Source organism: Amaranthus tricolor, chromosome 1 (genome assembly GCF_026212465.1).
Source record: "Amaranthus tricolor cultivar Red isolate AtriRed21 chromosome 1, ASM2621246v1, whole genome shotgun sequence".
Classification (NCBI taxonomy): domain Eukaryota; kingdom Viridiplantae; phylum Streptophyta; class Magnoliopsida; order Caryophyllales; family Amaranthaceae; genus Amaranthus; species Amaranthus tricolor.
In genome coordinates, this window is record NC_080047.1 from 833,056 (window position 1) to 850,392 (window position 17,337).

General features: G+C 30.9%; 3 protein-coding genes across 3 annotated transcripts; 2 read left to right on the top strand and 1 right to left on the bottom strand.

Moving 5' to 3' along the window:
• Positions 1–1,540: 1,540 nt before the first annotated feature.
• LOC130797182 (uncharacterized) lies at positions 1,541–4,875 on the bottom strand. Its single transcript, XM_057659673.1, has 5 exons — positions 4,615–4,875; positions 4,110–4,193; positions 3,151–3,230; positions 2,483–2,688; positions 1,541–1,829 (listed from the first exon to the last, which is right to left on the bottom strand). The coding sequence occupies exons 1-5, from the start codon at positions 4,830–4,832 to the stop codon at positions 1,716–1,718; spliced, it is 702 nt and encodes a 233-aa protein (XP_057515656.1). The 5' UTR covers positions 4,833–4,875; the 3' UTR covers positions 1,541–1,715.
• Positions 4,876–6,135: 1,260 nt separating this feature from the next.
• On the top strand, positions 6,136–6,951 carry LOC130797186 (E3 ubiquitin-protein ligase RING1-like). Its single transcript, XM_057659676.1, has one exon. The coding sequence runs from the start codon at positions 6,198–6,200 to the stop codon at positions 6,927–6,929; it is 732 nt and encodes a 243-aa protein (XP_057515659.1). The 5' UTR covers positions 6,136–6,197; the 3' UTR covers positions 6,930–6,951.
• A 2,209-nt stretch (positions 6,952–9,160) lies between these two features.
• LOC130797188 (pentatricopeptide repeat-containing protein At5g09450, mitochondrial) lies at positions 9,161–16,339 on the top strand. The gene is made up of 3 exons (XM_057659686.1): positions 9,161–9,493; positions 9,562–9,838; positions 15,080–16,339. Exons 1-3 carry the CDS (start codon positions 9,459–9,461, stop codon positions 15,980–15,982), a joined length of 1,215 nt encoding a protein of 404 aa, XP_057515669.1. The 5' UTR covers positions 9,161–9,458; the 3' UTR covers positions 15,983–16,339.
• Positions 16,340–17,337: the final 998 nt, after the last annotated feature.

Sequence of the window (17,337 nt, forward strand, 5' to 3'; positions counted from 1 at the left end):
CTTTTCGGGAGAATTCTTAACAAATAGACTCCTGTAAAAACAAGTCATGTTATTATAAGTAGTATATCAATTTCTTTTTAGGATATTCTACATGGTAAGCACCAACTATGGCGAAAGGCGAGTAGTAGCAATTCTAGAATTTTTTTCCACAAAATCAAAATAGAACTCAACTCTTGAAAAAGTCACTGCCGTAACATTATGACGCAAAAAACGTTAAGTTTTCGTTAACCATTTTATATGGTAGGCATTAACTATTGCAAAAGGCGAGTGGTAGCAATTCTTAAAAAAATTTTCACAAAATAGCACTCAACTCTTGAACAATTAACTACTATAACATTATTAAGCTAAAAATATTTGATTTTCCGTTAAATATAAAAATAACCATTTTACCCCTGTTCCTTTTCACTAAAACTCAGTACCTCCTTCCTCTTCCATTCAACATGTTCTTCCATTCAACATCATTAAGCCAAATCATATAGATTAAGGTCTTTCCAAAATGCCTCCACTTCATCCTCGTCAGTAAGCCACAATCTTAGCATCCTTGGAGACTCTTGTATACCTATGTTGATGAGCTGCTTCACTTGTCCATCAATCTCGATTTTGTATTGAGTACCCTAAATTCTCAAAAGAATAAAATCAGCATCAACATGATGCATGTAGACAGCTTAATAATGGAGCATTGAAATTCAAGATCTTGAAGAAATGGAAGAACATGTTGAATGGAAGAGGAAGGAGGTACCGAATTTTAGTGAAAAGGAATAGGGGTAAAATGGTTATTTCCATAATTAACGGAAAATTAAACATTTTTGGCTTAATAATGTTACGGTAGTTAATTGTTCAAGAGTTGAGTGCTATGTTGTGGAAAAAATTTTAAGAATTGCTACCACTCGCCTTTTGCAATAGTTAGTGCCTATCATATAGAATTTTTCTATTGAAATTAAACAAGGGTATTTGCGTCATAATGTTACGGCAGTGACTTTTCCAAGAGTTGAGTGCTATTTTGTGGAAAAAAAATTTAAGAATTACTACCACTTGCCTTTCGCCATAGTTGGTGCTTACCATATAGAATATCCCTTTCTTTTTTATATCTGAATTGTAAAGACAATATTTGGTAAATATCAAAATTTAGTAAGATATTTTTCATAGTTAAAAGTACTTTTTATTGTTATTTACATGTACTTGCACAATAATTAATAAAAGTAATTATGAGATGTTTTACATCATGTTTTATAATTGAAATTAGTAATTAGAGATTAAGTTTGATTTCAAATGTATTAATTTTTGAATTTTTAGTTTAAGAGACTTAATATTCTTGTAATTTCTCATTAAATTAATAAATCAATAAAATCGTTTTATTCATTTTTTCAACCAACTAGAAAAACTTTTTATAGAAAGATTCTAAATGTAACTAATAAAAAAGATACTCAAAACAAAATACATAACTAAAAAACCTTATAATAAATGGAGGACTTAGTAATGTAAATCTATCTAGCATTTATAAAGTGTCAAAAATAATTACTTTTCATACTTGAAACGGAATTTTAAACTATTATACAATTATTATTGTATTTAAAATCGTTAAAATGAAACATTGTTAGTTAAACATGAGTATTAATGAAATCATAAATAATAAGCTACTTTACGACCAGAATCGAATTCATAATTTTGCTTGAAAAAATGGAATTTTTTTTTTAATCGAAATAACACTTGATTCTCTACAAATTGTGGTCAAGTGCTGCATTAGACGACTTATTTTGATGAATAAATTTTTCAATAATAGGCTCTATCGTCTCTCCCACATCTTCAAGGTCTTGTTTCATCACTTCTACCTGTAAATTTAATCTACACAAATTAGAAATATTTACTTCATCCAAATTTACTTTCATATGTTACATTACGAAAAATAATCAATCCTAACATAAGAATATGATCTTTCAACTAAAGTAATATATATAGAATCTTCAATAAAAAAGTAATATATATAGAATGGATCCATCTACTAACATACTTTATCGTATTTATTATTGTTGCATTTGATTTTTTCACTATCTACGCATGTCGGTTTGTCAATTTAATTTTTACAAATGATTTGTCTCCAAAAAAATTCTTAATTACGTGGAATCTTGTTAAATTCATCATATAATGTATTTTCATAATCTATAAGTAGATTTTATTATTTGCAATTGATAATTTAAGATATTAATTACTGTCTCATACAAGTATGAGAAATGAAGTGATGTAACAACTAGATAAAAAAGAAGGAAATATTAAAGGAAAATTTGTCAAAATTAATCTCATATTTGAAAATATAAATCAGTATCCAAGTCGATTTTCTGAACCACTATAATTCTGACCCTCCCTCCCACACTGGATATGTCGAAAACATATACATATTACAGATAAAATTATTTGAAAATAATTAATAGGTGAAATTAATTATAGTTGGATATTGAAAACTTAATTAGGATTATAGTTTATTGACCTTGTGAATGATTTGTTCAGCTATTTGTGCATCCTTAGCAGCCTCTTGAGAAAAATGCTCAACAACCAAAACAGCTTCCTTAATTTTATTATGATCTCCAGGTATTTTATCAGCCACTTCTTCAGACACTTTCTCCACCACAGTTGCCACCTTTTCCACTACTTCCGCCGCTTGTTCCACCTCTTTCATCACCACCTCTGCCTCTCCTATTGTGAGTGAGTGATGATGCTCAATAATCACAACAGGCGTAGTAAAAATAACAAAAATGACAAATTAATATGCTCTTTATTTATGAGCCAAATAAACATCAGCTGGTCTCTCATGTCTAACCCATTAAATTTTAATGTCCACTTATTGTGTTTTTAATGTCTACTTATATTATTCTTAATGCTTATTTACAATATACTTCAATGTCCACCGAAAAAGTATTTAAGATGCCCACTTACAATATTCTTAATGCTTATCGAAAAACTTACTTAAAATATTCTAAATGTCTATCGAAAAACTTACTTAAAATATTCTTAATGTTTACGTAAAACTTATCCTATATTTTTGTTTTTGAACCAGCCCAATTAAATATGGCTTTTTAAAGAGAATAGTCTCTTAAAAAAATTTGTGAATAAACATCACACATAGAAAATGTTAAGTATACAGACTGTACTGCATACCTCCTATTTTGAGAAGAGTTGTCCATGGTGCCCGAAATGCTAGAAGTAGCGAAAACACAGAGCCCAAAAACACTTTTAACCTATACGTAGTAAAATTAAAAATTAAATTTACGATCAAATTAATTAAGTGTTTTTTATAGAAATATTATAGTCAATCTTGATATTTTTTTTGGAAATTGTACAAAATTGTAAATCATAATACTTTTAAAGATAATTATATTTCTACAATTTGAGTGACTTGTCAACTTTTTCTCTTCGGTCCGTAAGTCTCAAATGCTCAAACTTAAATGGACGACGACTTCAGTAATTGAGTTACTTCTTATAACTAAATAAAATCAAAAGGATATTTTTATGTCATTTCCACTAAAAATATTACCCCATAAAATATTCAATTCAACAAAATTAAACAATTATAATACCCATCTCAAAGGCACCTAGAAATTTTTCTCTTTAATTTGTGGCAATCAAAAAGCCAAATTTAACTATTATTTTTAAAAATAATAATTTTTTCTTGAAGATTTTACAATATTTATCATAATTGCTTTTTCACATGCATTATTTAGCATTATTTTTCCTGAATCCTTTTGGTAATTCTCAGGAGGCCCCTTCTGTTACTATAATTATACTTTTAATTTTTGGACCCTGGATAATGACCCTTTTCGCCTACCTTAGAGCCGGCTTTAGGAACAATCGAATTAAGTATTACTTACTTCGTTCTCTTTTGTTCTTCCCATTTATTTTTTATACAATTTTTAAAGTAATTTTTGAGCCAGAATATGTCTAAATGAACATTATAAAAAATAAATTACTTTACTAAGAAAAATATAAATATATTTGATCTTCTATATTTTTCTTAAAAACCTTAATCAAAATAAAATAGGATATTTGAAATATTATAAAAATTAAAGAATGAACAGAGTAATGTTTATGATTATAGGAAGAGAGACAGCATCATATACCACGGGAACCGACCAACTGATGGCTGTGGTCGAGGAGTTGGAGACGATGTCGGTTTAGACGACGATGCTCTCTCTTCTGTTCCTCTGCATATATACAACATAATCAAGATCGTAATTTTTATCAGATGGAATAGATTAAGAATGCACAATAATTTATAAAATCTACTTATTTTCCCTCTTCCAGAATTTAAAGCCTGAATTAATTCTTATTATTAAAAATTAATTTGTGCATAAGAACCTTATCATTATATGATTTTAAATTTATACATTTATTTGACGTTAATGTAATAAAAAAATTAAAAAAAATTATATCATGCATAATTGGAGAAGAAAAAAACACTGAAATTTTACTTACACAAGAGTCCTTTTTATGTTTCAAAAAATTATTAGAAACGACACTGAAAATAACGTACATGACTTGGTAGTTTGATTCTTGACACAACATTACCCGACCCAACATTAAAAAAAAACAACAAATTGCACTTAATCTTAATTAGTTTCTTACATTTGACAAGAAGTAGCAGCAGTACGAGCATGATCTTCAAGCACAAATCTTTCAGAAAATTGCAAATTACATACACCATTATCAGCAATTCTTGGCCTAGTAGTACCAAAAACAACATTCTTCATCATAGCATTACTGGTTTTCGATGTGTACAGTTGCATAAGCTCCATCAAACCACGCATTCTAAACGTTCCTACACTGTTTCTCATCCTCGACATTTTACTAGAATCTGTAAATTTATTTATTTATACAATATTTAAGATTATTGTTTTATAATTAGTTATGGGTTGATATCTACCATATATTTATGGGGTCGTTATTATTGCTTAAAGCAAATTAATATGAATTTCGTGACTTCAAACATATTTTATGTTCCTTGCAAGTTATATGTTGCCTAACTTTAATCCTCATCCCTTGCAAGTTTTGCTATTTGGTAATTTCATTTGTTATATGGTTTATTTTTGGTGTTCTTTTATTCATCTTCTCTCTTACGGCACTTTTTTTATACGTTGGTATTCTCTAGGGTTACGTTTCTTCCATTGTGCTTACGTTATCATGATTATGATTGATTATTATTAGTATTAACATAATAGTAGGCGTCTTCAATCGTACACTAATCATAACGATTGATTATTATTAGTATTAATATAATAGTAGGCGTCTTCAGTCGTACACTGATCATAGCGATTGATTATTATTAGTATTAACATAATAGTAGGCGTCTTCAGTCGTACACTAAAAAATAGTAAATGTAAAATATAAACCAATATGTACTTGATGCATAGAAAATAAACTCAATTATTGATTATTTATAAATAAACTCTTTTGGTATAATTGCTGAAAATAATAAACAATAGTTGAGTTAATTTCTAGCAAATATATTTAATATGTGAGTTTATTTAAAAATAAATAATTAATAAGTTTATTTTCAACGGATCATACAAAGATTGATTTATTATTCACAATCTCCCCAAAAAATATTAAAATTGCAAAAAAAAAAAAAACCCTGACCACCTTTTTTGATCGCTAATTTGCGACCAGCTAAACACAGTTGAATCTGCCTAATTTTATATACCAATTAGTGAAGAATTACAAGCTTTGAGTCAAATTAAAAAATATTTATCAACAAATAAAAATCTCAAAAACTCATATCATTCAAAAATAAATAAATAAATAAAAGCACCCGTCCGTGAATGAGGCTCCTGAATCCTAATTGACTTATAAACCAAGTCAATGGTTAACAAGCATTCACTACCTCTTCCTACACCACACTTTATCCTTCTTACAAATCATGGCTGTTGTTGATCATAAATAAGATAGACATTTGCCTATAATCTAGAGTTAAAAAAATCTCTAAAATTAAAAAATATATATTAATAAAGTAGACATTTAAAAATTTACAATTTATAAATAGTTTTTTTATTATTTAAGAATTATATGACATATTTACATTTGTAATGCTAATTATAAAGAGGACTCATTTCTTTCGATTGAGTCCATACAATAACAGGACGTCACTATTACAAGTTACAAAGTCTCTATTCCAAACAAAAAATTCTACCCTCATTTCTTCCTCCCCAAACATGGCTCCTCCACTAACTCATTACAGAAAACTCTTACTAATCTCAATCTCAAACTCAACTAATAATCCCACTGTCCAAACATGCCTTTATCATTGTAACTTACAAAAAAGCTTCCTAAACAATAACAAAACCTCAGCTTCCTTAGGTTTTTGTCCTATGGTCTGTTTGGCAATTTGTCCTTCCCTTTGTCTCTACACCTATTCTAACGATCCCCTTTTACCTTCTCCCCCTAATTTCCCTTCCTCCAAACCAAACAAACCTCATAATCCCTCTCCTTTACTTATCACCATGATTACTCTTTTTTCCATAAGTTTTTTCCTAATTATCTTTTATATCCTCTACACCAAACTTTACCAAACAAGGCATAGAATAAGTCAAAGGAGTGAGAGTAGTGATAGTTATTCCCTAGATGAAGAACATGGTAATAGGGTGGTCTTTCACCCTTTTTGGCACATCTCAACCTTTGGTTTAACTGTGACGGAGATCCAACGGATCCCAATCAAATTTTATGTTAAGGAGAATGATATGGAGGAGAGAGATTGTACGGTGTGTTTGGGTGAGTTTAAAGAAGGGGAAAGTTTAAGAGTTTTCCCAAAATGTTGTCATGCTTTTCATATTTCTTGTATTGATACTTGGTTGGCTTCACATATTACTTGCCCTATTTGTCGTTCTCATGTTCTTCCTCTTGATCAAAATGATGATCATGATCACAATCATGATTGTGAGGTGTGAAAATTTTAATAATAATATTTGATCAAAATTATAAATATTCCATTTGTTTTTTTATATATCCTATTGACAAATTTGAAAAAAACAAATGGAATATTTGAAATAAAATAGAGTAGTGTTTAAGGAAAAAATCATGGGTGGATTTATTGGTTAATGTTTTTCCTGTTATTAATTTAATGGGGATCAGTTTTGATTCTCGTTATTTATAAAATATAAATTGTTTTTTCTTCTATTATAATATATTAATCTAATGTTATTAAGTAGCTTTAACTATAAATTATTTTTCTTAGATTATATACTGTTTAGTATAAGGCCGGCTGATTTGTTAACTAGGTCACTTTCTTGGTATAACTAGAAAAATTTTCTTTAATTGAGTCGTAGCAAAAATATAACCAAATTAATACACACGGGACGTTTAATTCCCTTTGTGCATTGTCAGAGACAATAATTATTTCCTTCCTAGTCCATATAGAACGGTATGCATACTTCATGTTATATCTCTTTTTACATGTAATTCAAATTATATTTTTTATTAAATATTTTAATTTTTACAAAATAAAATATAATAAAAATTACGTATTAAAGACTAGACTCTTAAAAGATTAAATTAAGATCCCATATGACAATAGTATTTCTTATGCATGAGTCGGAATTAACGAATCAAAATTAAAGATGAATAGTGTTATTATTGAAATGTGGCGAGTATAACGGAGAAAGTATTACTATTTTTTAATAACTTTTTTTATGTAAACCTCTAAATTACATATATAGTCTATATCTATAACTATTATTAGAACAAAATATTACTAATGTCATCACTTTTATAAATTATTTATGTGTCACTTTCTCAATAAAAACATTACCTTTAGAATTCAATGATAATGTCATTGTTATTATGACTAATATTCATATCTTTGACTTTTCAATTTACTCATTATGACTATAATATTATCTATATTGATTAATTTGTTACTTTTTTAGTCACATTGTTTAATGCATTATAATTATATACTTCTATTTTATTTTTATTTTTTTCAATAATTTATTAAATTTTTATAATGTTTTTATTAAGTGAATATAGGATCTTTTGAGATAATTAAAACATAAAGTCGTAATTTTAAGTTTTTGTTAATACAAATATGTCAGAAAAATTAATTAAGTTATGCATTGTACGGACATTATCTAGTGGTTTATGGACAATAATTATTTCTGTACTATCCAAAAGGCCAATAACACATGGCATCAATTTTTGTCAATATATTTATGACTTTTCATATTCTAGTAAAACACGATACTATAAAAAAATATGACAATGTTACACGAAAGTTCTTTAACTAATTAGTTGGTTTATATATATATATATATATATATATAATTCAATTCTTATTTTATGAAATTAATTAACTGCTATATCACATAATACTTTATTGAAAATGATAAATGTTTCTTAACAATATTTTAGAAAAGGTATCCAATACTTAATCATAACAATAAATCAATAATGTTGGTATAAATTAAAATATATTGTTAAGCATTATTCTTTTCTATTGTCAAATGTTTATTTATTTATCTATTTATTTATAGAAAATTAATCATTTCTATAAATATAGAGAATCAATAATCATTTCTATAAATATGAAGAATCAATAATCATTTCTATAAATATGGAGAATCAGACTCTTATTATAAGGTGAGAATTGAACTTTTGTCACAAGGATATAAGAAAAAATTTCCAACCACTAAATTTACCTTTAATTTTTCATTGTCAAGTGTTTATGGTCATTGTTTAAAATCAAAACATTTAAATTTTAATCAATTATAATTCATTATATAGAAAAATTATTAGGTTGAAGATGCATTTTTCAACTTAATTACAGTACAGTGTATTAATGAAAACAAGTTTTTCGTAGAACTACATTAAGCTACTTTTGATTCAATTCTCATCATTAATAACCTTGTTAACATTTTAATCTTAACAATATAAATTTAGTCTTTATACAACTTTGATTTAAAATTTACTATGAAGTAATATTATATCTTGTCAATAAAAATATGTCGAAAACCAACCTATAACAAGATAATACTCCTAGAATAAATAAAAATAATTATTCTTGTAAGAGATCATTTTGTGGTGAAACGACTTTAAGCAATGAATTTATATTCTTATAATATGTGTGAGATGAGCTATTTAATCCATATATAAAATATGTTGTCTTTCAATGAGATAATTTCGTATATAACAATTTGAGTAAAACATTGTTAAACAAGAGAGTACAACATAACAAAGAAAAGAAAAAAATCAAATGAAAAAATTTTCATAACCTTAGCTTACTAGAAAAATCAATACTTGATGAGAAATAAAACTCGTTCCCAGGAATCGAGAGTAGTAGATTTTCATTTTCTAATCATATTAATTGCACAAATTATGATTTGCCGTAAGTAATTGGTTTGATCCGGTCTGTTTTAATTCGATTACGCCCAAAATACTTCATATTAATGCTCAGGCCTGACACTGAATAGTCATCGTCCGCCATGGCAGCTCGCTCCATTTTCTTCAATCTAAAACGGTAACTTTCTTTCTCTACGACTATCAATTTTTGCTTCCCTTCTTTTAACATAAATCCCTATTTTGCAGAAGAATCATCACTTTCGATAGCAGAAGCAACTTCAATTTAAAATATCCTTCTTTCAGTTCAGCTTCCGACGCATTTCACAACCTAGATTCCGACGATTTCTCTCCCCGAATTCCTGATGATTTAAAGAGTCGAATATTCCGCCTGCGCCTGCCTAAACGAAGCGCCACAAATATCATTCAAAAATGGGTTAATGAAGGGAATTCTGTCAATTTATCTGAACTTCGTCAAATCTATAGAGATCTTCGTAAAGCTCACCGTTATAAACATGCTCTTGAGGTCAATATCTTTTTTTTTTTTTTTTTTTGTGATATTTGAGGTCAATATCTTTTAGTCTTCGTTATTGTTTATTTTAGAAAATGAATTTGGAATTTTGAGTTATGAATTATAGAAGTTGAGTAATTTTTATGTCATTTATGTGAATAATTGAAAGAATAGGTCTAAGAGTTGATATATAAGTGGTTAGTATTCTTTTGAGATTATCCCCAGACCCTGCGTTTGGGTAGGACTCGGACTCATTGGAATGATGATGATGATAATGATGATGATGATGATGATGATGATGATTCTTTTGCGATTATCTTGGAAGGGTATTTTAGTATTTATGTTTGTAATTTGTGTCATTTAGTAGAAGTTGAGTATGTTTTGTGCTGTTTATGAATCATTGGAATAGGTTTGAGAGTTGCATTTGAGGCATATTAGTATTCTTTAGAGATTATTTTGGAATGTTAGTTGGTGCATTCAATCAAAATTATTTTCTTTTGAAATTTGTGATGTGCTAGTTTCGCTTGAATGAATCAGGAAGACATGTAAGATACAGCTCTTGCTTAGATTGTTCTGAAAAGTTGATCTTGTTTTCGAAATTTTTGTGCATTGAATTATAAATCTCATGATTCTTGAATGAATAAGGATGGAGTTATGGAGACGTGTAAGGGAATCTGGACACACCTATTACTTAGGTTCTGGAAATAATTTTTCACATTTCTAAAATTTTTTAAGGTATCATTGCTTTTGGATGTCCCTTATTTTGATGGGGTCAAAAATTTATAATTCTTTGATTTCGGATTATAATGGACTATAGTAAAGTTGCACATGATGTTTGCTACCAATGGTCGATCAGAAACAACCACTTAGTTAATATTATCACTAACAAGGGTAAGGATGCGTACATTCGATCTCCAAAACGCTACCTTAGGTGGGAGTTACTTAATGACATTGGGGTAATGAAATGTTGTTGTTGTTGTACTATTGGTTTTGGGGTTCTCACGATACTTGAATGAATAAGGATAAAGATTATCTTATATACTTAGGTGTCGAAAAAAGATGTCATCTTTTCGAGTTTGTGATGGGTTTTGGAGAACGAAAGTGAAAATGTGTGAAGGATACACATATTACTTTGTTTGGCAAAAACTTGTCACCTTTCTGAAATTTGTGATGTAATGGGTTTTGGTTATCTCGTGATTTTTGAATGTACGAGGATGATGACATGTAAGGGACAAACATATAGCTGAGATTGTTTAAAAGTAATTATACTGATGTCTGACAGCGGAAGCAAAGATCGAAAACAATAATGGAAAGCAATAAAGATTCAAACAAACAATAAAGAAAATCACACCGAGAAATTAACGTGGTTCACTATCAACGTGATAGCAACATCTACCGGCACCGAAAAGTTTCACTATAAACCGGGAGATTACAAGATGAACACGAGAAACGACAACAATGGCTCTCCTAGCTTTTTCTCTCTTAGTTTTCCTCACTTTGTGTTTTGCATTGCATCATATGCTCTAATTCTAATTACATGGAGCCTTTATATAGTATATCTCATAATAAAAAGAAATTAGGATTAAGAAAATACAAAAGAAACTGTCAAAAACTAAGAGTAACCGGCCAAAAAGTGTCAAAACTAACTTCTCGCAAAAATTGCAGTGCTCCGTACCCCGCGCACAACAATCTGCCCAAGGGAAAACCTTCTCGCGCCCCTCGTAAAACTCCGCGGCCTGCGCACAACCTTCTGCCTGGCGATCTGCGTTATCCATTTCCCAAATCTTCATCCCATATAATGACTTGTTCGAGTCACTATATTTCAACATATACCTTTGTGAAAATTTTGAGGCATTGGGGGTTTTAGATATTTTATGTTTCTTTGATGTTGGGCTGTTGGAGACTTGTTAGGGTTATTTATTTTTATTGGAAGCATCAGAGACATGCCTACTTCTTAGGTTGTCTATGTGCTTCCACATTTCCGAACTAGCAGCAACTACTGAATGGAAGGAGCAGCAATTTATTTTTTTAGTATGGTAAAACCCAATTCTGGAACGAGAGTATCCATTTAGATTGCACCTTTATGTCCGTACTTGGTAGGGGCTATACTAATGTTATTGTGACTTCAAGATGGGGTGTATAGAAATAGATCTAGTTCTTCCTTTGAGTTTCATTGTATACATTTTTATGAATTGAATAATAACATATGGCTATATATGGAAAAATTTTATGAACTTATGATATCATGACCAGTAGTCTCCAATGCGGAGGAAAGTCAGTCTTATGATTCGAAATTATGCAAAAGCAGGTAGCAAATTGATATACCTGCTCAGTGCCTGAAAAATTTATAGCAATGTTTTAGTTGTGACTTTTATTGGATCTCAACTACCAGCAAGGACGGGGTAACGTAAGGGGTGACGTGTGTGTTGTAAATTTTTAGTACTTATTTTGTTTTGTCGTCTGGTTTGGGGCTTGTGAACTTGTTAAAACCACTCGATATTGGATTATCTTATGAATTTATTCCACTTGGACGTTGCAACTCTATGATTCTGCTATTGTAAATACCAACTTCTTTATTCGGAGAGTATATGATTAGTTTTTATGGGTGCTTTATCTTTGCACTCAAACTAGAGTAATCACTTTTATGACTTTTGATAGTGTCAAGCCCATGCTATTTTTGTAGGCTTCTTGTGTGGTTTGGATGGAACTCATGAAAGCATGTATAACTATGAGTGTTCGTTTCTGCTAATATATGGTAAATGATCATTGAATCAAATTGAATATCATACAGGCTTTTGCTCTGATCTTCTGCTTAAGACCTTACTGATTTCTTATTCAACTCAAGTTGAAAAAATTTTCAGGTGGGATGGTTTGGCAAATACTATTTGATTTTTAGATGAATATTGTTTAGCAAGTGCTTTTTGATTGGGAAATACTTGTAAAAATTGTTTTGAGTGTGCGCACTGCTTCTTCGTGTTGTGTTGACCTCACTGACTGTCCATATGGTTTTTATGTAAACCCATATGTAGCTATTTCTTGTTTTATAGGACGCCTTCTAGCCGTTGTTTCACAATTTGCTTCCACGGGACAAAAGTTGACAATAGCAAACACCTTGTATTCATTCCTACAACATGTGATCCAGACTCCAGAGTTTTATATGTCTGCTTCCTATGATTAGTTTGTAGGCTCTTTCTCTAGAGACCCTAGAGGGATTGTCAAGAATTGCTAGCTATATAAGGATTATTTAAAAAGAAAATGATAATTGAGGAATCCTTCCGTAGTTGTAAAGTTGAGATATGTGAGGATGCTGCTTCCTATGACAACTTGATGGGTTGATGCTTTAGGCAGGAAAATATAGTTAGAGTTAGCAAAATAATATAGTAAATGGGTAGTGGCTTAAAAATTTTTACATATCATGGACATCTTAACAAATAAAAGTTTTGGCAATGAAACTGTGAGGTTTTGTTTTGACCTTATCCCAAAAGCTATAATTCATGCTTCTGCAAGATTTCAAGTTTTGAGAGTAAAGTGAGAAGACTACATTGGAAGTATCATCAGGTCAACATTGAGCCTAGTGAACCATAAAATGAATTGAAGCTATATGAACACTTTGGCTCAGGTAAGAGAGATATTATCCATCTAAATACCCCTCTAAGGATCCATACTAATGAGGAGAGTTTCATAAAATTGTGCTCGAGACTCAGAATAGTCCCTGAGGACCCCATTTCAAAGATCGTAATTCATGTGTTTGGAGTGTTTTGATAGTTTTTAATAGGCGTATTGAGTTTGCAACATGGAATGTCTTATTTGATCAGCACATGCGCCTATGGAACCATAAACAAGCCCAAGAAAGCGACAAAATGATCCTAAAGAGCTCCTAACTAGGTCCTTGTTCCCTTAGGGCGTAAATGCAGAATAGAGACTCAGGCTAATTTGGCTTGAGTATAGGGGTTCTGACTTATATCCACCAAAATATCCCTCTTATGGGCTACATGGAGTATTTGAAGAGGTTTAGAGAATTTTGAGCCTATCTCGGCGTAAGAACTCTATTTCTAAGACATTCACGCGTTAGGGGTGTTATGAAAGTTTTCGGCGTCGAATTGACATTATAATATGGGAAGCCATTGGGTCACCTCAGGCCTTATGAACCGGTGCCAAAATGGGCACAATAGGGCCCCATAGAGTCCCTAATTATGTTTCGACAAAACAGTGATAGAGACTATACTGTTAAATTTGCTTGCATAATGAAGGTGGTTTTATTCTTCTAAACTGCCTCGTATGACCAACAAAGTCTATAGGAAAAAATATCAGAGATCAAATGAGAGGGAAGTGGTGGAAGCTTACTCGGGTCACTATTGGCCCGTAGGCAGAAAACACTAACTCCTGAAAATTTTTTTTTAAATCAGATGGGCAAAATTTATTTGCTCGCTCTAAGACATGACATATAGGGTGTCGGACGTTTCATGAATTTGGAAACACACGATACACTATGTGAGAAAACAACCGAACAATACCATATGACATAATGACCCGAAATTCTTTGTTGAGAAATTCTAATATTTTAGTATTTTTTGGATTTCTTTAATCAGTCGGGAAAACGTGTTTGCTTGCTTCAAGACTCGACTTATAGGGTGTTCATAATAAGACGTTTGATGACTTAGGAATACACATGACACACTATGTGAGGGAACAATACCATATGACAAAATGACCCAAAATTCTTTGTTGGGATCTTCTAATATTTTAGTAGTTTTGGATTTCATTACTGTAACCCAGCTGCTCCTCATCTTCTCTGTCATGATTCATGAATGCAAATTGTGTTTTATTATTGTTTTCAGTTTTCAGAAAGGAATCGTAAGACAAAATCACATTGTATATACGTATTGTCACATTGAGAAAGAGGAGGGCCAAGGATTCTGATCTGTCATCATAAATCACATCCGCATTCATCATTCTTTATAGGAAAAGGTGAATGTCATTGTTTTCCATGCTTTTTAGTTTCTAACATGAATGCGCAGTGCTGGTTTCATTTGTATGGGAAATTCAAATAATACACTTCCTGTTAACTGATGTTTGCTTCATCTGTTTGTTCGGTTATGTTGGTCCTAGATTTTTCCGTTCATGCCTCCTTTGTTTGTAAATTAATATACTTTATACACATTTTGAGCTTTTGTTTATGTCTGAAATTGTCCAGCAATACTTGGATCTCGTAGCCAGTGATTAGTGGGCTAAATCCTGATGATTTTCTACTTTCAGATAACAGAGTGGATTGTTTCTCATGACGAGTTCAAGCTATCAGATTCTGACTATGCTGCTCGTCTTGATTTGATGACAAAAGTTTTTGGTATCGATGCGGCTGAAAGATATTTTGAAGGTCTTCCACATGATGCTAGAACAAATGAAACTTACACAGCTCTTCTCCACTCCTATGCTAGTGCTAAATGTACTGACAAAGCCGAGGAACTTTTTCGGCGAATCAAGGAGTCGGGTTTATGTTTCAGTGCCATTACCTACAACGAGATGATGACTTTGTACATGTCTGTGGGCCAAGTCGAGAAGGTTTCTTCAGTTATTGAAGAGCTGAAACACCAAAGGGTCACACCTGATCTGTTCACTTACAATCTTTGGATAAGTTCTTGTGCTGCAAATCTCGACATTGATGGTGTAAGAAGCATTCTTTCTGAGATGAGTCAGGATCCAAATTCTGATGAGGGGTGGGTAAGATATCAAAACCTCACAAACATTTATGTGACAACAGGCCAACTTACCTATTCTGGGGCTAGCTCCATTGTAGAAGCTGAAAAGAGTGTTACTCAAAGAGAATGGATTACTTATGATCTTCTCATCATATTGCACGCGGGCTTGGGAAACAAGGATATGATTGATCAAATATGGAAATCTTTGACAATGACCAAGTTGAAAATGATCGGTCGTAATTATGTGCCCATTTTATCTTCGTATTTGATGTTAGGGCATATCGAAAAGGTTGAAGAAGTGACAGATCAATGGAAGAATTCGGCTACATCAGTTTTTGACAATGACCTCTGCAATAGGCTGGCTGATGCGTTTGTAGAAGCTGGATTTACAGAAAAGGCTGAAACTTTCCGTTCGCTTTTGAACAAAGCAACTGACCCTGTTGATGAGTCAGAACATGCATAGAGCAGCTGTAGTTAATGGGGAAGTTACTTGGAAATGATGAGCTCGGACAGACGAGTGTTGTCTAAGGCAGGCTTTCTTGAGGCCTACCTGATGACTATTCTGCTAGCATCATTAGAGATATATCTGATACATTGATTTTGTATACCTCTAGTAGCAGTTTTAGGTCTTCATTTTTGTGAACTAAACTCTTGTGAGTTGTGAGCTAATAATGCAACACCCTAATTTAAATGATACTAGGATCATACCCGTGCTGTACACGGTTGAGATTCACTTTTGTGTTTTACAGATTGTTTGGGTTCATAACATGTATGACATTTGACAAAATCTAGTAACGTCTTCTTATAGGACTTTTTACCACTTCGAGTTTGTCTACATGAATCAAAATGAACATTAATAAATATACACTAATTTTATTTTGTCTCATTATAAAATAACTTCATATTATGTCCAATAAGACTTATATTTAGACCCATTTATTTTATGTGGACCTAGATGCAATCCTCTCAGGTCGAAAATTTGAAACTAATAAGAAAAAATATATAAAAATCACATTATAGCCAACTTTTAAAACTTTTTCAAGATAAGCAGTTTTTTCTCAGTCCTGAGGTTTGAGGCTGTTCGCACTTAGCACGCATTATTAACAGCAAATAGTCCCAAACCATAGCTTTGGGAAAAAACTGCTTATCTTGAAAATTATTTTGCAAAGTTTGCTATTGTATGAATTTTTTATATGTTTTCTTACTTGTTTCACATTTTCTCTCAGGTCTGGATAGGTCTAAAGCTTTAATTGGATCCTTACATTTAATTTAAATATACATATTTTTTTTTCCATTTTTATATTTTAGGTGTAATTAAGTTTTACTAATTGTTGTATGAGGCGGTCTTACGGTGATATCTGTCCTATATATGAGTTAATAGTTCAATTGATTAATAAAATAATGAGTTTTTGTTTTGAGATTGTTTTACTTAGAGACGGTTTCTCACAAGAATAACTGTTAAGTTTGTGTGAGTCCATAAGTCAAATATAGTACAAAATAATTCTAAAAATTGATTATGAGTTAGGTTATAGGATCATGCCTAGGAAAAATATAAGTCTGGTTACAGTGGGGCTAAAGTACCTATAATTCGATTCTATCAGACTCTTATATTCAAACTCAGATTCGAAAGCATTGAAACTTAATAAAATAGGACCCAAAAGCTTCAATAAGATCCTAAATCCATAACCGTCCTAGTTGATTCAACTTTCACTCTCCATCCCTTTGTGTTTACACTTTAAGACTTAAATATGTGAGAATTTTTTGACTCATAGAGTAAAAAAAGTGACAATGAATATACAAGTAATTTGAACTTTCTTT

What these genes read in the sequence shown, in the direction of transcription:
- LOC130797182 (XM_057659673.1), bottom strand. Translation starts at nt 4,832, where the DNA reads ATGTCGAGGATGAGAAACAGTGTAGGAACGTTTAGAATGCGTGGTTTG. An exon ending in AACTCTTCTCAAAATAGGAG is followed by an intron (nt 2,689 to 3,150) that starts GTATGCAGTACA and finishes CACTCACAATAG; the next exon opens with GAGAGGCAGAGGTGGTGATG. An exon ending in CTGAACAAATCATTCACAAG is followed by an intron (nt 1,830 to 2,482) that starts GTCAATAAACTA and finishes TTAAATTTACAG; the next exon opens with GTAGAAGTGATGAAACAAGA.
- LOC130797186 (XM_057659676.1), top strand. Translation starts at nt 6,198, where the DNA reads ATGGCTCCTCCACTAACTCATTACAGAAAACTCTTACTAATCTCAATC.
- LOC130797188 (XM_057659686.1), top strand. Translation starts at nt 9,459, where the DNA reads ATGGCAGCTCGCTCCATTTTCTTCAATCTAAAACG. An exon ending in ATTTTCTTCAATCTAAAACG is followed by an intron (nt 9,494 to 9,561) that starts GTAACTTTCTTT and finishes CCTATTTTGCAG; the next exon opens with AAGAATCATCACTTTCGATA. An exon ending in GTTATAAACATGCTCTTGAG is followed by an intron (nt 9,839 to 15,079) that starts GTCAATATCTTT and finishes TTCTACTTTCAG; the next exon opens with ATAACAGAGTGGATTGTTTC.